Genomic DNA, 22,459 nt, shown 5'->3' with positions numbered 1-22,459 from the left:
TATAATATGTTAAAAGCATGCCTTCTGTATCCTTCATAACCCCATTGAGGTAATATTCATCAATCACAATGAACTAACAATTTAATTCCATACTAATATGATATTAAAATGAAATGATTAATCTCAGTTTCAATAGAACATTCAGAGTTGCAAAATGCTGGTAACCATCCCCAAAATCTCTGGATTTCAATAAATCCCGGTTGGAAGATCAACGGAAACAGGAGGGAATAAGCAGGAATCCTCCAACTAGGATTTCTGGATAACCTGGACATTTTGTTACCAGAATTTTGCAAACCTAATTTAGTGAAACTATTTGACAGTGTTAGAGGTTGAATGTTTCTTTGGTCTAATGTGTTCTTTATTTATTTTGTATTGGAATGTTGTATTGTCTTTCCACTGTGCATTTGAAAATATAACATCTCTTCAAATTGTACATTATCATGCAATAATTGAATACTAAACTAATAAATTTCCATTAAAAACAGACCATAGTAAAATATATCTGCCAACAGCATAACTCTAAACACATTTGGTAAGTGAAAAGTTGTGAAGTGTTGTTACTCTTGCAGGCAAGCCCTGTATCCATTCAAATACAGCTTCAGAACCACAAGGGTGGACTCCTTGAGAAAAGTTATCCTAACTTTCCTATACTTTCATTTAGCCCTCCTCCCCCTCTCCTGTCTGGCATTGCCCCCACCCTCTCTCCAATCCCCTCTGATAACATTCTCAAGCCCCAATTTAGACAAGATGGAGATGTGCCAGGTGTAAACATCTACCTATCTTATATAATTTATCTCTAGGTGGACATAGGGGTGGGAATTGTAAAGGTTTTTAAAACTTTATTAGTTTTATGTTGTATCTCTCTTTCTTTCTCCTAGCTGCCACTCTAAAAGTGAAATTTACTGTATACTTACATTTTGAAATATACATCATTACGCCCAGTCCCCTGTCCCCCTCACACGTGCACATTCACACAGGCCCAGTGAGGCATCAGGTTTGACCTCTGACCCCTGATGAGTGGCGGTAGGGGACGGGTGATCCATCATGGCTGCTGTGGCTGTCAAATCAGCCGCTTGGCTGGAGCTGTCCATCACCGTGGCCACGGGGTGTGTGTGTGTTAGGGTGGGTGGGTGTGAAAGAGAGAGAGTGTGTGCGCTTGCGTGAACAGTTCTGTGGGTGCGTGTGCGTGCATGCATGCACTTTTGTATATGGTTGTGTTTATGTGGAGCACTGCTGCTTGAATGCAATTATGTCAACGTTCACTCTGGGGCAGGAGAGTGGAGCTGACAGGAGAGCCATCCACAGCTCAGCGGAGGAGGAGGAGACCAGGCCACTACGCTACAAGGCCCGTATTCATAAAGCGTAGAGAAGGATGCTGACCTAGGATCAGGTCCCCCCTGTCCATATAATCTCATTCATGATCAAAACTGATTCTAGATCAGCAATCCTAGTCTGAGAAGCTTGATAGATACGGCGCCAGGACTGGGGTCTGAGAGTGACAGTATAGGTTATGGAAGAGACATTTTAATGAAGATGTTTGAATTTTTATTTAACGACTTGTATAATGAAGCTTGTGTGCGTGTGTTTGCGTCTCTCTGTCGGTCCATCAGAGTTGGTCATTGCGGATGAATCGGTTGCCTTCCGAATGCTTTCCATAGTAGATGTAACGGCACTTGGCGAACACACCTGAAAGTGGAAGAAGAAGAATATTAAAACGCTGGTCCAATTCAGATCTACCTGTGGATGGATTAAACCTGATGTTTATAGCCATTCTATACAGTCCGCCCGTCTAGCATCACTATTCCTTCCAGACTCACATTAAACATCTCCAATCCAAAATTAAATCTAGAATTGGCTTCCTATTTTGCAACAAAGCCTCCTTCGCTTATGCTGATAAACATACCCTCGTAAAACTGACTATCCTACCGATCCTCGACTTCGGCGATGTCATTTACAAAATAGCCTCCAACACTCGACTCAGCAAATTGGATGTAGTCCATCACAGTGCCATTTGTTTTGTCACCAAAGCCCCATATACTACCCACCACTGCGACCTGTATGCTCTCGTTGGCTGGCCCTCTCTTCATTGTCGTCGCCAAACCCACTGGCTCCAGGTCATCTATAAGTCTTTGCTAGGTAAAGCCCCGCCTTATCTCAGCTCACTGGTCACCAAAGCAACACCCACCCGTAGCACGCGCTCCAGCAGGTATATTTCACTGATCATCCCCAAAGCCAACTCCTCGTTTGGCCGCCTTTCCTTCCAGTTCTCTGCTGCCAATGACTGGAACGAGTTGCAAAAATTACCGAAGCTGGAGACTTATATCTCCCTGACTAATTTTAAGCATCAGCTGTCAGAGCAGCTTACCGATCATTGCACCTGTACACAGCCCATCTGTAAATAGCCCACCCAACCACCTCATCCCTATATTGTTATTTATTCTTTTGCTCCTTTGCACCCCAGTATCTCCACTTGCACCACATCTTCTGCACATCTATCACTCCAGTGTTAATGCTAAATTGCCACTATGGCCTATTTATTGCCTTACCTCCCTAATCTTACTACATTTGCACACACTGTATATAGATTTTAGTGTTATTGACTGTACGTTTGTGTATCCCATGTGTAACTGTGTTGTTTGTGTCGCACTGCTTTGCTTCATCTTGGCCAGGTCGCAGTTGTAAATGAGAACGTGTTCTCAACTGGCCTACCTGGTTAAATAAAGGTGAAATAAAAGAATTGATTAGATTTGTTATCACACTGTATTGTTATTCTGGTGGTTGGAAAGTGAACTTGAGTGTCTGCAAATTGATTTCTCTGTTCCACAATGCTGTTTATTTTATATCATCTCAAATAGTTGATATACATCTTCATTCAGCTATTGAAACAACAGTATACACAAACTATAATATAGATATGATTATTATAATTGTTTATTATCTGTCACTATCTGTCTTATCCCATCTGTGATGTGTGTGTGTGCATGTGCACGTGTGCGTGTGCGGAGGATGAGTATCCTTCTCAAGTTGAGGAACAGCGGGGGAAACAGCATTTGGCCTCAGGGCGATGTCTAGACAGTAACAAGTACACAACCCTAGCCCTGCCTCCACTCCACCCATACACACAAACACATGCACGTGTGTGTGTGTGTGTTGCATTTTCATATGACTACTGATCATATGTATCATTCATTTGCTTTGTATCACAATCAATATTAACATATAGTAAAATGACCCATGGCCTTGACATAATCTTTAAATACTTAATGTTATACCAAAGATGTGTAGAGAAACATAGTACGTATGGGAGAAATTTGTACTTGCCCTAAACAACAAAGCTGAACTCTGACCTACTGTATGGCTCATTGATCCAATCAATGTCTGCATCAACAAAAAGGCTACAATGAAAATCCACACGTTTATAATCTTATTTATCATATATCCGTTAATCTAAAGACAAGGTGAAGACTGTTTTATTCATCAAATTCAATATGGTACGAGTTAGTAGCTTTGTAAAAAACAAAATAACTACAACAAAGGAATTAATTTACCCTCTGCTATTCCTCCAAGGGTTACACTGTAAAACAAAATGGTTGACTCTGTCCATACCCTTTCCTAGCTGTCCTAGCTGTGATGTCACAGCGCTCAGCAGAGCACTACTTGACGAATGCGGCGGAGATGCAGCTACAGCTAGCTCGGTGTCACCGCTCGGCAAGGACAAATGGCATTAGCGCTGTCAACAACCCTCTGACAGAAGGACAGATATGTCCTCTGATATCAACACACTTCTTAAATAGACATCAAGAGCATTAGTAGAGGAGGTTGTAACAGATGGACAATAAAGTTGTATTCTATTCTGAGGGAAGGGGAGGAAAGGAGAGGAGAAGGGGGGAGTGCAGAGGAAATGAGAGGAGAGGAAATGAGAGCAGAAGAAAGGAGAGGGTAAGGATGTCAGAAACAGTTGAGAGGTGCTCAGAGCGATATAGCCAATCACTTAATCGGAGGAGACAATGTCAGGGCAGAAGAGAGACAGGGACCAGAATGGCACATTGTGACAGAAAGCAGAGATGGGGACAGAGATACTGGTGCCATATTAGTGCCAAGCATATTCCAAAGCCAACCTCCATTCTAACCAAACCTGACACACCACTGCTCTCTAACTCTCTGTCTTCAAAGTAGCCCCACTAATATATATATATATACGCACGCACGCACGCACGCACGCACGCACGCACGCACGCACGCACGCACGCACGCACGCACGCACGCACGCACGCACGCACGCACGCACACACACACACACACACACACACACACACACACACACACACACACACACACACACACACACACACACACTTGAATGGACACGGGCACACGCGCACACACACACACACACACACACAGACGCGGGAAAACACACACACATACACACACAACCCCTGATGTCAGTTCAGTGCAGCAGGCAGACAGACAGTGCAGCAGTCTTCATCCCAGCAGTAGTGAATGTGTGTGTTGTGTCAGGTTGGGGAGCCGTGCAGAACACAGGCCCGGGGACAAGCTCAGTCAATCTAAATCTGGACTTTGTAGTGGAGCGGCTCTCATTCCCCTCATAGCCCAGCTACTTGAGGTGATCCAAACACTCAAGTGTGAGGAGCTGTCACCTCCGATAAAATCCCCATGCCTGCCTGCCTGCTCCCTGCCCGGTTCAGACAGTTTGCCTGGGGATACAGGTGCCACGGTGGGAGACTGGGCTCCACACCACACAACTCACATGGTCTTATAGCACTGTGATCAGAGGAGTGATGGGCCCTTCACAGCTTACCTACTGAAGGACACAGACCTTTACATGTTACCTACACAGCCCAAGGTCTGGAGTTAGTGCCCTTCACATACCCTACATAGACCCCTTGAGAGATATAGCAAGGAGGCTAGGGAACTTCACAGGTTACCTACTGAGATGTAGAGAGTGACAACTGACAGTTCACAAAGAAATACAAAAAAGAAATACAAAGAAATACAAGAAAAAGTATTTGTTTAGAATAGGGCTGGATCAAATAAATTAGTTACAAACAAATTGTGGGTCAACAGTACACAAATTGATGACTGCACAAAAACCCTGATCCAAGTTTCCCTAGCACCAATCAGAGGGCTGAGCTCTGATTCTCCCACAGTGCTTTAAACAGAGACATCTGGGCATGCCAGAGGAAGCCAGACAGGGGGGGGGGGGGGGGGGTAGCAGAGAAGATAGACAGATAGATAGAGAGTGATGAGAAAACAAAAAAATGGAGTCTGCTTTCCTAGCCAACGACTGGCTGCAGGGTGTGTGTGTGCGTGTGTGTGTGCGTGTGTGCGTGCGTGCGTGTGTGCGTGCACATGTGTTCAGTATAACCTGGCAGGCTGTGAAGTGTGATAAAGAGCAGGCTACTCTACACACCCCTAACTCCATCAGTCCCCCAACAGCTAGACTCCAACATATTATTAGAGGATGGAGAGAGAGAGAAAGAAGGTAGAGGGGGAAGAAGTCAAAGACTTACATAATTCCTTATGAGGCCTCCTCAGGCCAGTGGGAACAGTTTGATGAGCTGATACTGGTGTCATGGATATACTATCTGTGTCCTATGACTGACTGACACAGATAGGCACACATGCATGCATGTGCACGCCCACACGCACAGAGAGAGAGAGAGAGAGATCCCTGAGAACAGTGAACACCCATTAAAGTGACAGATTAGATCAGTGACGTGGGAAGCTAATGTTTCCATCATGGATCCTCTGGCAGACGAACACTCAGGCCTTTGTTCTGCACAGAATGTCACGCACACCCTGCACCTTGTTGCTCTTTTTAAAGGGTAGTACAGTATCTCTACTCTTCTTAAAGGGAAGTATAGTATCTCTACTGTTCTTAAAGGGAAGTACAGTATCTATATTATTTTTAAAAGGGGACTACAGTATCTATATCTTTAAAGGGGAGTACAATATCTCCTTCTTTAAAGGGGAGTAAAGTATATTGTATCGCTCAAGTAATACACAACCAACAACTGCATACACAGAAATCACTATGACACACAACAGATAACAAACCTTGAAATGAAGTTACAACTGCACATAGGAAGGAGAGGTTTAGGAAGTCAGTTAAGGGGATTGAAGAATCACTACAGCCATAAGCTAGTGAGACCTACTGCTTAACAAAGACCTCTACGTAAATCAACAAATGAATCAACACAGAGAGAGAGAGAGAGAGACAAAGGGAGGGAGCTGGAGTGGGTTTAATGATTGCTCCTTGCATACAATCAGCTCCTCTCTCTTCAAGGACCATCAATATGTCAAGGAAAGACATATCCGAAGGATGCAGCTCTTAACATCAAGGTTATCTATTCTCCACCAGGCACATAGCGCCTCTCTATCCCCTCTATTATTTTTCTCTCTACCTCTCCTCTTCTCCTCTCCCGCCCTCCTCTTTTTCTCTCCTCTACTCCCATCTCCTCACTTTTTCTCCCTTCCCCTTTCTCTCTCACGCTATCCCTCCGGCCAACCAACCAACGTTTTCATCAGTGCCACAATCCATCAGGGGTAATAATGCTGTGGAGAAAAAAATCAATTAACAATGCAATTAAACTTTCCGTATTATCTCAAAGGGCTGAAATAATATGGAAGGGAGAAGACAAAGGGTCTGGAGGCAGGCATCCATAAGGCTGTGTGAGAGAGTGAGTTATGGGGCTTGGGCACGGCCTCGTACGAGCCTGGCCTATTATAGTGGACACTATCCATCTCCCGCTGTCCGTTTATCAGGCCAGCACAACATCATGTGATTGAGTCACTACTTTGGCAGAGTATATGTGGATATACAGAGCCTTCGGAAAGTATTCAGACCCCTTCACTTTTTCCATGTTTTGTTACGTTACAGCCTTATTCTAAAATTGATTAAATAAATACAAATCTCATCAATCTACACATAATACCCATAATGACAAAGCTAAAAAAGGTCATGAATCAAGCATCTCAGAGTAGGAGTGCTTCGTTTTAAGATTAGCTTTGCCATTCAGGTCACAATAAATATGATTATATGGACAGGGGTAACCTGATCCTAGACCAGTACTCTTACTCTGAGCCACTTGATACATACGGCCCCAAATGGACAGCTAGTGGCACATAAATAAATTATAATGATGAGGATATGTGATGTAAATATGATCGGTGTGTGTTGGTGGTACAGTAGATCTCTGATTATCGGTATATCCATTATGACAACAGTTGCTAGGTATGCAAGCATGAAAAACCATTTTAAAAGGAAGAACATTAAAAAGTAGCCGCTATGAAAAGAGAAAAGGGGTAGAAAGGAAGAGAAGAGTAAAAGTCATATTTACTAGGTGATTACTTGGTGTACTTTACTACCTGTAAAGCAATACTGTGTCTGGACCTCTGCCGACGGAGGTATTTCTGAAGTGAAAAGCATAGCTAATAAGTATCCTTCACTCTCTACAGAGAATAAATATCCACAAAACAGCTGGAGAGAGAGAGAGAGATAGGCTGGAACTTATTAAACGTGGACCCTGGATTATATCAGTTATTAAATCAAACGAGAGAAGGACCTCTGTGTGTGTGTGTGTGTGTGTGTGTGTGTGTGTGTGTGTGTGTGTGCGTGTGTGTGAGAATTGGGCCGCAGATCAACAGGTCAGATCCCATGTGCTAGTCTAGTGTGTTGTCAGGTTTGAGCCCTAAGCAAACCACAAACTACTGACGGCTCCTGACAAACACACGTGTTGGAATCTCAGGCATAGCCCGGGTAAGACTACAGACCTACTTATGATCAAAGCCATCTGTTGATGTTGTTGTTAGGGACAAGGAGATGAGAGGCTGACTTTGAATAGACTATTATGAATAGAGAGTATTATACTGTATAGTCCTCAGAGTTGCTAGGTGAAATGGAATAAACCTTGAAACCATTCTCATAAATATATATTTTACCTACCAATATACAAGACCTACAGTAGATCATCATGATGAAAGAGTAATAAAGAATATAACTAACTTATTTAATTCTGTGTTCAACCCTGCCTATTAGCCCAGTGCATCTTAACAAAGAAGGTGGCATCCAACTCTCAGCAGGCCTCAGAGGGAAAGCCCAGAGAATAACTTACACACTTAAATTTGTCCTTTTCCAATAAAAAAATATTTAGTCCATTAAACATAAATACCTGTCATTATGATGCATGCCCTGGAATCAGGCCTCCCCATTCCCCCTCCTCCTTCTCCCTGTTTACTGCAGCGGCTGCATGTTCTCAACTTTGGTGTATTGATTCAACTTTTAAATGGCTGCCATATAACCCAGGGAGGTACATCAGGAAGATTAATTTGCATCAATGTTCATCTGTAATTCATTAGCCATTTACACTCCCCACATCCACACGGCCTATCAGGGAAATGCACCCCATTTTTCACCCAGGCAGAGGCAGAGGCTGGGGAGCAGGGAGGGAGAGAGGGAGGAGGAGGGAAGTAGAGGGAGAGAGGGAGTGAGAGAGGGAGGTAGGGGGAATGAGAGGGAGAGAGGGAGTGAGAGAGAGAGGGAGGGGGGAAGTAGAGGGAGAGAGGGAGGTAGGGGGAACGAGAGGGAGAGAGGGAGTGAGAGAGGGAGGTAGGGGGAATGAGAGGGAGAGAGGGAGTGAGAGAGAGAGGGAGGGGGGAAGGAGAGGGAGGGGGAAGGAGAGGGTGAGAGGGAGGGAGGGGGAAGGAGAAGGAGAGAGGGGGAAAGGGGGAATACACTGCATACAAATCAGACAGAGGAAATTCTCGAGTCCTACAAGACACCACAAGGCATACTACTATTACAAATAAAATATGTATTATTATGATTATGTATTAGCATATTTAAACATCATTTGTGACATAATACCCTGACTCTAATAACACATATTTTGTGTCATACTGTCAATTAGGCTAGATCTTGTTTTTGTCACAAGCCAAATGCTATCCTTGAACTACATCCAGATTATCTATGAATTGCTAAATTGATTCAGATTTGCATCCCCTCCTTAGCTAACAAGACTTCCCATTGACAGGGCTGTTCATCACGCTGGAACAAGACGATATGGATAACTCGGTACTTCCCCCATTGACAATGAGTAGCGTTGTAATATCAACCTTTCCAAACATTGCTCCAACGTTAGTCTGACATATACTGTAAGGCTACTCTCCGTCTGTGGTTAGCATGTCAGACTATTCAAACATCATCGTCCTCAGGCATATGAGAATATAATATAATTCAATCATTTCTCATTCCAATTCTTTTGAAACTGTCATCACACACAGAAGTAATTCACTCTCCGTTTGTTTTGACTTTATTGTCAGATTTGGACTTTTATTCATACTGCAAATTATATTTATTGGGGGGAAAAGGTGTCCAAGACGGAGACAAAGGAGGGACAGAGACAGATTTAAGAGCCGTGTGCACAACTCAGATAAAAATGTGCATAGGAGGCGAAAACAAGATGGAAAAAAGTGGAGGGAAAAGGGAAAGAAAGAGAGAAAGAACAACGGTCAGTGGAAAGGAGAGGTGTTGAGGGATTTGCTGTTGCTGTGGCTGGATGGGTTGTCAGGAGACGGTTGCCAGGCCATGACTCAAAAGGCCAGATCAATAGCTGGTTGATGTTACCACATGAATCTCCTTACTGGGCCAAAACACAACACACATCTATTTACTCATAGACTTAATGGACTCACAGACCCACTTCAGTACTTAGACTCACAGAAACAGTGGTGTAGTAGGAAACACAAGTCCCTGACCAAATTAAAATAATAAAGTTGTTTCCATTATGAATGTAGAGGCTTAGTTATCATTATGAGTTATGATGATGAGTTTTTCATGATCATGTGGTCTAGCTCTAGTTATGATACATTATAGTGCACTTAAAACAAATCGTTTTTCAGATACAGTATATCTATCCAATAAGGTTAGCTATAGTAATCTTGGGGAGTTATGACCGCAGTACTGTCACCTCACTGAATGACCAGAATCAAACATTGTAAACTCAGAGTGACATTCTTCATTGATGTCTGAATTAGGACTATGCCACTGATAAAGGCCTATCACTCTTTGTACTCCCCAACTTATAAGGACGAGGAGGAAATTGAATTCCGGCGGTCATACATTTTGACTGGAGAAAAGATTACAGTCGGGATGACAACGGGGGGGGGGGGGGGGGGGGCTAATGACAAAAATAAAACAGTGAAATTAATTCCAATGACATTTATTGTAAATAGAGCAGAGAGAGAGGGAGAGTACACGACGCGCAGTAGCTCTGGAGGCTGTAGATAAGAGAGGAGTCGTTTGAGGCGCAGGGGGACTCATGCAGTTTACAAAGACGTAATCCCCTTGGAACTAAAGTACTCCATCCTCTGGGTTTACAGCATACAGTAGACTACAGCAGGGGACGTACAACATCACTATAGGCACCCAACAAGTATTTTACATGTGGATATTGAAAATGTTCATATCGCAACAGCGCGATTATTAGAAGTGGGTGTTACAGTTAGTTATTGAAAAGGTAAGCCTATGTAGATACAAGTATTAAGATGTACTGTTGATATTGAAAATACTCGACTATCACTTTCAAAAGTAGTTATTACCAGGGGTGTCATTCACCCCAAGATTCTGAGGGGGCACAAAGTACGTGAGGATGGCTAGGTGGTGACCAGGGGGGGGCTATTCCCCTGTCCATAAGTTGAAGAATTTTGCATTTTTCAAACAACTACAGTACCAATCAAAAGTTTGGACACACCTACTCATTCAAGGGATTTTCTTAATTTTTACTATTTTCTACATTGTAGAATAATAGTGATGACATCAAAACTATGAAATAACACATATGGAATCATGTAGTAACCAAAAAAGTGTTAAACAAATCGATTTTCGATTTTTCAAAGTAACCACCCTTTGTCTTGATGAAAGGTCGGGTGATTGTGGAGGCCAGGTCATCTGATGCAGCACTCCATCACTCTCCTTCTTAGTCAAATAGCCCTTGCACAGCCTGGAGGTGTGTTGGGGTCATTGTCCTATTGAAAAACAAATAATAGTCCCACTAAGCGCAAACCAGATGCAGAATGCTGTGGTAGCCATGCTGGTTAAGTGTGCGTTGAATTCGGAATAAATCACAGACAGTGTCACCAGCAAAGCACCGCCACACCATCACACCTCCTCCTTGCTTCACGGTGGGAACCACACATGCAGAGATCATCCGTTCACCTACTCTGCGTCTCACAAAGACACAGCGGTTGGAACTAAAAAGCTCACATTTGGACTCATCAGACCAAAGGACAGATTTCCAATGGTCTAATGTCCATTGCTCATGTTTCTTGGACCAAGCATGTCTCTTCTCCTTTTTGATGTCCTTTATTAGTGGTTTCTTTGCAGCAGTTCGACCATGAAGGCCTGATTCACGGAGTCTTTTCTGAACAGTTGATGTTGAGATGTGTCTGTTACTCTGTGAATGCATTTATTTGGCCTGAAATCTGAGGCTGGTATCTCTGATGAACTTCTCCTCTGCAGCAGAGGTAACTCTGCGTCTTTCCTGTGGTGGTCCTCACGAGAGCCAGTTTCTTCATAGCGCTTGATGTTTTTTACGACTGCACTGACATTTTCCAGATTGACTGACCTTCATGTCTTAAAGTAATGATGGACTGTCGTTTCTCTTTGCTTATTTGAGCTGGACTTTGTCTTTTACCAAATAGGGCTATCTTCTTTACACCAACCCTACCTTGTCACAACACAACTGATTGGCTCAAACGCATTAAGAAGGAAAGAAATTCCACAAATTAACATTTAACAAGGCACACCTGTTAATTGAAATGCATTTCAGGTGACTACCTAATGAAGGTGGTTGAGAGAATGCCAAGAGTGTGCAAAGCTGTCATCAAGGCAAAGGGTGGATACAAAGTATATTGAAAGGAGGTTCTTCCACACATGTTCACACACACCATCATGCTTAGGGTTACGTACAAAAATGCTAGGCAGGCCATTATTATGGCCACCATGGCTATGCTCCCAAAGGAGGACAATGCCCCTATCCACAGGGCACGAGTGGACACTGAATGGTTTGATGAGCTGGAAAACGATGAAAGCCATATGCCATGGCCGTCTCAATCACCAGATCTCAACCCAATTGAACACTTATGGGAGATTCTGGAGCGGCACCAGAGACAGCGTTTTCAAACACCATCAACAAAACACCAAATTATGGAATTTCTCATGGGCATGACACCTCTGGCTATTACCGTAATAGTTATTGAAAAGGTAAGGTTATCTCTATTCTTGAAAGCACATGAAAACAGTGAGGAGAGTCCTAGTCATAGGCACTAATGTTGTCATGGTAACATGACTACTTATCACCAGATGCAACACAGTTAGGGTGGTGGTGTGTTTGACACTGATTGATAGAATTCTTCATTACACCCCACATTTCTAATTAAAATAAAAAAAATAAACAGATAAAGTGGATCAAACCTCTGTAACCAACAACATTTGAAAACTGCAATTAGCAATTTGGCTGCTTTTGCTAATCGACCCGTTAATAAGAACGGTCGGTCGGTCGGCGAGTCACTCACTTCCAGTTTAATCACTAGAACAGGATTCAATAACAAAAGAGCCGTATATTAATCACCAGAGAGTGATGACTTTACTCCTCATCGCTTTGACATTGGAGGAGGGGATGATTGGATGAATTAATGTATCTGAACACATTAAATAACAATTATCAGGCAAAACAGCATGAAAGAGAGTGGGTAATGAAGCTCATTGTCAGGTCAATAATTACCACATAAACTCTTCTAAGAGGAGAGGGTAGTACGCGCTAGAAGGCCATGCTGGGAAAAAAAATGCAATATCGCCAAAAGTAATGGGCAAGTACTGTATATGGGCTATTTGTTCTTAATTTCGTTTTAAAGTTAGGGGTAAGGTTATGGGATATTTAAGGTGAGTTGTAGTGGTTAGTTAATAGCATTTGTGATTAGAAAGCACAGTGTTTCTGTCCATTCTAGCATAGTGACAACTAAGAGGCTTCCAGCAGGAAGCAAAAACTGTATAATTGAAGTAAACTAAATTATTGTAAGACATATAACCAACAAATGTGACCTTTTGTATACTGAAACAAGGGCAGCTACTATATGTCATGTTAATTCTAAACTGAATGATGAGGACTGTATGATGGACTTCATGCATCAATGGGCAAAATGGCACCACAGTACCTGTCATTCAGCATTTCCATCAAATCAAAGATGGCTGCCAAACATGGCCAGAAGAGCAAACGCCACATGCGCTGTTCACAAAAAGGGTGACCAATTGACCCTTCACTAAGCCCAGCCCCACCCCTCTTGGTTAAATTAAACACAGACTACCCCTTGCTAATCAGGAAACTCTTGGGTATGTTGTTGTGGACTGTCATTACAATTGCTTCACAGGAACCTGGTAAAATTATGCTTGTGGTGTGGCTAGCCACTCTGAATTCACTGTTAGCATGCAGTTAAAGCTACTAAGCATTTTTGGTGCTAACTGCCCTCGAATCGTATCCTGATGTCAACAGCAGATAGGAGTTGTATTCATAACATGGCTAACTTAGCTAGCTAACACATTTTGAGAAAACAAGTTATATTAAGTGGCTAGCTGGCTAGCTAGCGTTAGCAATGTTTGGTGGTCAATGAAACTGAGAGCTAGCTAACCAGCTGAGATACCAAACAATGTAAAAAAGTATAATTTTGGATTAGAAAAGTACTCCGTTAACAGTCTCTGCATTACAGGAATCAAAGTAGCATGTACTCCTGGTGCACTGTTCAAATATTTAGCCAATTAAACAACAAATTTATTTTAAAGAAAATTCTCTGTTTTTCCCACTGCCCTTACTGGCTTTCATGCAATTGAAATGTAAGCTTGTCCGAGGTGTCGGACTTGATGACAGTTGCTTTCCATTGGAGCGCTGCGATTGGTTACCCAATCAATTGGGTCAATTGTCACAGAGAGAAAATATGCAACTGTGCAAATGTGATAATGACTACTAAAATTCATGAAATGTTGTGTTAACAATATAAAATAGTTACCATTACTGTTTTTATACTGGGACCTTTAAAAAAAACTACCACTTGTGTCATTCGACAACTTAAAAAGACAAAACTACTCAAATTTCAATAAACACTTTGAATTAACATCATACGTGATCAGTGAACCATCTTTCAAAGCCCTGCCTTCTCTCTGACCTCCCTCTCATACCCATGTCTGTCAGCCGGTTCAGTTCCTCCTACAACCACATCTCTCTCTCTGCTGGCCAGACATGAATTACCAGTTGACCGCTGCTGTCCTGAGCCCTCTCTTAAACAAACCGCCTGGCCGCCTCCACAGTGACACATATCAATAGTAATCTGACGTGTGGCAGGCGCTGGAAACAACAGTCCCCTTCGGACACATCGAGCCCTGGACCCCCGACTGGCAGCACCTGCCTCACCGATGGGGACGTAAGGGGCCATGCGTCAGTCAGCTCCTTCTCTTCATACTCTCCCCTGGCCCTCCAGACACCCACCACAACACTTATTACTCCACTTCCTGGTGCTGCTAAGTGACTGGCCTGTCTGTGCCACTGTTGCCACGGCTACCACCCTGGGACCCTATCCTTATTATCCTCATTTCAGCTGTGATCATGATGCCTGGTAGGCAGCTCTCTACCTGGGGCTCCTGTTACATCCTGGCTGGCTCGCCAAACACTGATCCGACATGACATGGTGACAGAAAACAGGGGAGAGGGGGATAAAGGAGGATGGAGGGGACTGAAAATAAAAGAACAAGGGATGAGGAAGAAAGAGAGAGGTAGTGAGAGGGAAGGTTGGCACAGAAAACAGGGGAGAGGGGGATGGAAATAAAATAAGGGATGAGGAAGAAAGAGATGGAAGGAGGAAAAGGTAGGTTGAGGTTGGCCAGCCAGGGCCCTCGTGGTGCAGGGTGTGCCCATCAACATGGGTGAGTGTTAGCCGAGAGCAGCGTGTCACAATGATGGAGGGCTTGGATCACTCACATCAGGCCTTCATCTGACTGGAAGAGATCAATCTCCAGGCTTAATACAAAAGGACATGGTAAAATATATTTCTCTGTCTCTCTTTTTCTCCCCCCTTTCTCTTGTGTCAGTTTAACTGGTGAGTAACTCTCTTTGTCAGGCATCACGCTGACCACTCTCTCATTTTCACCTCTCATTTCTTCTGTCCCTTGTATTCATGTTTGACCATGGTGGTAGGGATGGATTAGGCACTTACAGCTGTATGCTATTTAACACATTGTGTCTATGTTGTTGTATTTTGTTTGAGCACATCACATCTGATGACTTATTCAAGGGCAAAATATTACAATAATAAACATATGATGTGTTTATAGAGCAGAAATGTTCATTGAACTATAAATAATTTGCTGAAAACCTTTCACAAAAGCTATTGCTAATGTTTCTAGGTGGCAGAAGCTAGCTAATATACTTTAAGTAGAAACAAAGTGATGTTGCATGCTGTCTAGAATTGATGGGAAACCACACTATGACAGGGATCCTACAGAATGAAAACAGATGATGCCGCTCCAGCCAATGGCTGTGGAAGGAGAGGGAATAATAGGGTTGTGATGGTAGTGTGGATCTCCTCCCCCTGGCCTCCCGTACCGCAGATAACTTGACTGTAACCCTACTCCTCTTGATTAACATGACATATCCCTCCGCCGTATGGAGGGAGGAGAGGGATGGAGGGATAAAGGGATGGATGATTAACTGTCTATGTGTCCCTCCCTGTGAAGAATGACTCCTCCTTCTCTCCTCTTCTGCCTTACTCCTCTCTCTCTCTTTCTCTCTCTTAAATTCTGTCTTACCTCCCTCTCTCCCGCATCTCACCCCCTCTCATTCACTCTCTCCTTATCTCCCCCCTCCCTCTCTCCCTACCCCTGACATCCTCGGACTGTCCTCAGCCCCCTGCACATCCTCTGACAGGTAGAATAATAACTCTCGTTCATCACTGCCCACCAAAAGTCCAATAACCTAAATCTTCACTTGCCACACACCCCGGGACTCAATTACTTTATTGACATGTAATCTTCATAAGAGGAGAAATATTGAGCATGTAAGGTCAGGTGGTTATGAAGACATATTATCATATTATCTGCATGAAGGTTGCAGGGCTAGGACCTGACAAAGCTAATTATAATGGTACATGTTTCAGAGCTCACAGGGTATTATCTGCTTGACTGCACCACAAGCACCAGCTGAGGTATGGAGAGGATGGAGGGGTTGAGGAGGATGAGATTTCATACCTTAATAGGAGCTGGATGTCAGCTCAGGGTATGGGAATTAATGAAGTTAAATATTATCGAGCGCACATCACAACGCTAATACCTTTGATCGGTTCATTTGTACCCTGTGGGGGCTTGGAAACTGCTTAGCCAAAACGGCTAATAGTAACAACAAAAAGAAGAACAACACAATTGATGATCTGCTGTATCAGAGAGAAAAACATCTAAAATTAGATTAAAACAAATGCTAGGGCGTTGCCTCTAAGCACTGCTTAAAGTTCAGTGGATATCAGCTGTTGTTTGTATATCAGTGGCTTGAGAAGTTCCTGGGCCAAGATGTCATAGTGGGTTAGCAATAGTGTGAGGCACTAAAGGAAGGGCCCGAGGTTCTGTTATCTCTCTCAAGGTTATCTTCATATCCTTCTTTCCTCTCTGCTCAGACCCACCAATAGGATCTAGAGCCTGCCTGCTACAGTACCAACGTACTTCCTAGCGCTCTCTGAAAACAAAAATATAATATACAATTTTCTTCTGTGGAGGATGTCTTCTAAAAACACCCTTAAAGTAAATAGTATTTTTTTAAATCCTAAACCTAATGTAAATCTTGGACTTTTTAAAATGTTAATCTACACTCTGTTCTAGTGTAAATCTATATGAAAAATAAATTGGTGATCATATTTTTTAAAGAGTCGATACAAGTGCCAAAACGCATTAAAAACACATGCTAGGCCAGCCCAGCCCAGAGTCATATCCCGAAGTCATCTCCATCTCAGGGTCACACTGCGTGAACAAAAGACCACCACACCGCGAGACATTCCCTACGCGTGTTCACTCCAATTCATCTAATTTCATGCCATTTTCCTCTTTCCACCCCCATCCGATTACCCCTGAATCAGGGTTTCCCCTGGCGCCCTCAGACAATGCCTAAATACTAGATCAGAGTAGCTAGAGGAGGTAAAATTGATCCTATAGCTCATGGGGTTTGCAAGTTAGCACTGGTTTAATGGTGTCAAGTGGAGATAGGTTTTTTGGTCTTTCTCAGGAGGCAACCCCCTGTGAAAAGTATCCAGGCCTTCAGAAGTACTCATATCATTCCATACTTAAGCCCCTAACACCCCTAAAGTCATTATTATTTTCCTGACTTTCATTCAGTATTTGTTTTAGCAGTTACTGGTTAACATTGCTGGTAGCTTAAATCCCCACACAGTGATTTCCGAGCCACCTTAAAATGCGGCCGTTTTTACTGCTGTAGATAATGAATATGAGGTTAAAAAGTGGTGAAATGCTCCTTTAAATGCAGATATCATCTACCAGTTAATATATAATCAAGGTCAATCACAAGGTTTGGTTCTGAAAAGGCATTGTATCCTTAGGTAAAGGGGGGAATTGGAAAAGCAGTCATTAGAAATCCCAGCAATCTGGAATAAATTCAATAATCTGACCTAAATGACTCAGACGTCAACCCAATCCTCTCGCAGTGACACAACATGTCAGAAACAATCTACCAATCAAAATATGACAGTAAAATAACTTGTCTGCTCATATTAAAGTGACAGTGAAACCTGTTCCTTTCGTTTATACCCATTTCGTCAGCGAATCATTGTGACAGATTAAAAGGTTGTACCGTTCAACTGGCCTCGCTCTCTCTTCGTTGTGGTGAAGCAGGAATGTTGATATTGGTGAGCATTGTAAAATACTTGCTACTTCCTCCTGTAACTCAAGCTACCTATTTTAATCCAAGACATATAATAAAATGCCAACGTCTGTTCGATGAAATAGGCTCTGATCCTCATAACCCATAACCAGTTGACCTCAAGTACTTCATTTGACCGGGCCGACCTCCTTAAACATTGACATTGGGCACGAGTGCTTGGTTAGTCAAATAGGACACCCCTTTGATTTGTTAAGTAGGGGAGCCAAGCACAAATAGAGGCGAAGATATTTAGCATTTTTAGATGATGGACCACCTCTCTTTCCAAGGCAACGGGTCCCAACGAGCGTTTCACGTCGCCCCTGATGCAATGAATAATCCACATGGCAGTTAATGTGAGCTATGCTGATACTCCCACCATAGTTTGTGTTCAGACATCACAGCTTAGTGTCTGCTGATTGTATATTGAAGCCGAGCCAGTTGACAATAAATCACTGGATTCACCAGCCAGAGAGAAAAACTGTTTAGACAACGGCCCAATGGAGCTCGCTGTAATTGACAGATGAGTTGAGCTCCTTCCACCACATTAGCTCTGGAGCACTGAGACTGAGCTGGGAATGGCAGTGTGTGTGTGTGTGTGTGTGTGTGTGTGTGTGTGTGTGTGTGTGTGTGTGTGTGTGTGTGTGTGTGTGTGTGTGTGTGTGTGTGTGTGTGTGTGTGTGTGTGTGTGTGTGTGTGTGTGTGTGTTCCTGCGTGTGTCTGTGTGTGTCTATTCTGTCTTTAAATGAAGGTGTTGTGGCTGATGTGTCACTTATAAATGTACTCCTGCTCTTAACAACAAGCCTCTATAATCATTCTTTCATGTACAGTAGCTGTGTAGCTACTAGATTAACAATGCTCCCTCCCTCCCTCTCTCAAAGCTCTGATTGTTATACTGCATGCCTGATGACTTTTATGAGTGAGCATGACAAAAATGCATGGTGATGTCCTTTATCCATTGGGTAAGAGAAACCACCAAATTATGATTAACTGAGAGGGAGCCGATTGCATTAAAAAAGACATGCTAACCTGATTAGATTTAAGACATATTTTCGTCTTGCGTTTAGTGAGTGTGATTGACAAGTAGTACTACATTAATCTAGAATTACAGAAGGTAACTCTGAATGAATTCACAGTTCATTCAAACAAAATCAGGCTACAAAAATCAAATTAGAGTTAAACATTTCAAACTCACAAACTCATGGCTGTTCACTTAGCATGTTTTATGTGATAAACAACTCTACATAAACATTAATTGCCAATGACCTAGCTGTATGATGACGTTAATAATGCCAGCAGAGTTCACTGGTCTCTGATCCCTCTCTCCCTCCAGTGTGACAAGTGACCTAGCATCTGCTAACACATTAGAAACTCTTCATCTTCTTCGTGATGGGTAAAAAGGCCCTTACAGCGGTTCACACTACACACTGAGCCATCCATTTCACACAGGAGAAACTGGAGGACCCTCCATCGATCCTGCTGTAAAAATATCCAAACCATCTGGCTAGCCTCCACTGTCATAAATTACCTTGATGGACTCCTGTGTTTCCAAACCAGGGAGAGAAAACCGCTGCAGACCTGCGCTAGCTAACTTCTGGCAGGGACTAGAAGTAATGCTGGGAAACACTAGACCACATCTCAGATGTCCCCGGTCGCAGTCACAAATCACAGTGGAACATGAATAATAGTTTGACTTGCGTAAGCAATCTGCTTTCAGAGCTGGTTTCTAACAGCAATGTTGCCTATCCATTCGGGCTGATATATGCTTTGTCAATTCGCTGTCACTGAAACTGACCAGTGATACTGGGAATTGGATCAGATCCAGAAGTACTAGAGGGATGTTATTGCAGAATGGGCTGGGCCTGGGCCTAGGTTGGCAAGAACTCATGTCCTTGTCTGTCTATCTCCCTGACAGTTTCTCAGTAGACGGCCCGGTATTGTTTCACACTTACGAGTGTTGTACTTGTGTAAATAACATTGGCCTGTCTGTAATGGTCACAGCAGGTAAAGATTTAGGAGGATTGGTGTTCCAACACTGCTGAGAGTATTAAAGGAACATTTCTAAAATGTTCTACTTCATATTCATCATCTCCTGTGGTTTCTATGTTTTGTAGTAAAAAATATCCAGGAAGAGAAGTGTTTCCAATGACATCATCAACCAATTAGTAGACAATTAGTAGGCAATGCCAACTCATAATTGGTTAAAAATCACACAATGCACACTGATGATGTCATTGGAAACACATATCTTCCTCTATCTGTTTTACTACCAAACATAGAAACCATAGGAGGTTGATGAAAATTAAGCTGAAACATTCTGAAATGTCCCTTTAAGTCCATAAGCCAAGCCATATGCTGTGTACCGCTGTTGGAAGTGGTGATCTATCTGTACAATGAATGGTAAAGAAGATTGTACATACAGTACAGATCATTATCTTATCCCACCAGATGCATATGGAGATCAGTAGGACTCAGATTTTTTGTTGGTGTACTTGGTTGAAATAATAACAGTTTCTTGAATCAAACATTTCATTTGATCTCTAAACTTAAGTGGCACCATCCTCAAACTGTTTATAGTATTTTAGTCAAAACAAATTCAACACATCTTCCACTTGACTTAAAGACATCTTATTAAGATGAAATATCAAAAAGGAAAAACATTAACTTTTTATTATTCACAAAGTGGAAAAAAATAAACAAATATCTTCTAAATTAAATATTTTTTAAACGAAATCCCAAAAAATCTTGACACAAAACTTGACGGTGTCATCTTTCCACTTGAAGTTCTACCTGTATACTTTCAACATCAGTTTTCAGAACTCAGCTCCTCAAGAGACTCCTTCGACTACATCAAACAGCAAGGTAAAAACAATAGTGTCACTGACATTTCCCCCGAACCTAGCACAAACAGAATTATTCAGAATGAGAGAGAGAGGAGAGTACCATCTGCAAACTGAAAGAAAATGACACTTGGTAGAAAGCTGTATTCTCAAAGCAGTTTAGAGCAGAGTTCAGCAGTTGAAACTGTCAGTGAAGTTAAGAAGGTTTTAATCTAGCCGAGCCCCAGCCTTCTGTCTAACAGAGAGAAAGAACGGCCCGTGACTTCCAGGATGTGTCCCAAATGGCACCCTATTCCCGACAGTGCCTTCAGAAAGTAGTCACACCCCTTGACTTTTTACACATTTTGTTGTGTTCCAAAGTGGGATTCAAATGGATTTAATTGTCATTTTTTGTGAACGATCTACACAAAATGCTCTGTCATGTCCAAGTGAAAGAAACATTCAAACATTTCTGAAACATTTCTGAAACATAAAACACTAATATACTGTATCTTGATTAGATACAGTGCTGTGGAAAAGTGTTTGCCCCCTTTCTGATTTTCTATACTTTATATTTTTCTTGTTATTGGTAAACTCAGGTTCCCTTGATCTAATATTAGGTTTTGGTTGAAGATCTAATAACATTAAGTATCACAAATACGCAGAAATAGAACAAATCAGAAAGGGCGCAAATACTTTCCCCCGGAGCTGTAAGTATTCAACCCCCTGAGTCAATACATGTAAGAGTCACATTTGGTAGCGATTACAGCTGTGAGTCTTTCTGGGTAAGTCACTTAAGAGCTTTCCACAGCTGGATTGTGCAACATTTGCCCATTCTTTTCAAAATTCTTCAAGCTCTGCCAAATTGGGTGTTGATCATTGCAAGACAACAATTTTCAGGTCTTGCCATAGATTTTCAAGCAGATTTAAGACAAAACTGTAACTCGGCCACTCAGGAACATTAACTGACTTTTTGGTAAGAAACTCCAGTGTAGATTTGGCCTTGTGTTTTAGGTTATTGTCCTGCTGAAAGGTGAATTCATCTCCCCGTGTCTGGTTTTCCTCTAGGAATTAGGGAACCAAAAGTAATACAGTACGCCCCAAAAATGCACAAATATCATACCCCCCCCCCCAAATGCTACCCTCCCCTGTTATTGTAATGGTGAGAGGTTTGCATGTCTTGGGGGTATGGTATTTGTGCATCTGTAACTTTCTCACTCATCATTATTCACGATTCAGTCAGGATTTCCGTAGTCATGGTAGCATCCACATTACTGTGGAAGTGTTTAGAAACATATTCTATTCTTTTTTACAATACAATTCAGGCTGTAACACAACAAAATGTGGAAAAGGGCAGGGGGTGTAGATACTTTCTGAAGGCACTGTATATTGTGCACTACTTTTGACCGGAGCCATATGGGCCCTGGTCAAAAGTAATGCACTACATAGAGACTAGGGTGCCATTTGGGACGCAACCCCAGTGTGTTCCAGTTCTCTATAATAATAACAGGGATATTCAGGGCCTGCCTCCAAAAATGAGCTCTCATCATCATTTCTCCCAGCGAGAAGAGGAGAGGACAGAGGAGTATGGTGTGTTTTAGACATGCGGTGAGGGATTTCAGGGCCCGGTTCCCCTTCGCTCTCCCTCGCTTTCCCTCA

The 22,459-nt window shown here is 42.5% G+C and overlaps 1 protein-coding gene across 1 annotated transcript in view; it reads right to left on the bottom strand.

Annotated features, from left to right (window-relative positions):
• Positions 1-724: 724 nt before the first annotated feature.
• Positions 725-22,459, bottom strand: part of lrmda (leucine rich melanocyte differentiation associated) — a 397,635-nt gene continuing 375,900 nt past the window's right edge. Inside the window, exon 7 of the mRNA XM_038992019.1 lies at positions 725-1,686. Within this exon, the coding sequence (XP_038847947.1) occupies positions 1,607-1,686 (80 nt within the window). The 3' untranslated portion in view covers positions 725-1,606. The remainder of the gene's footprint in view (positions 1,687-22,459) is intronic.

This window comes from Salvelinus namaycush, chromosome 4 (genome assembly GCF_016432855.1).
Source record: "Salvelinus namaycush isolate Seneca chromosome 4, SaNama_1.0, whole genome shotgun sequence".
Taxonomy (NCBI): Eukaryota; Metazoa; Chordata; class Actinopteri; order Salmoniformes; family Salmonidae; genus Salvelinus; species Salvelinus namaycush.
The sequence above is the reverse complement of the archived record's forward strand: the minus strand, read 5'-3'. Positions and strand labels throughout refer to the sequence as shown.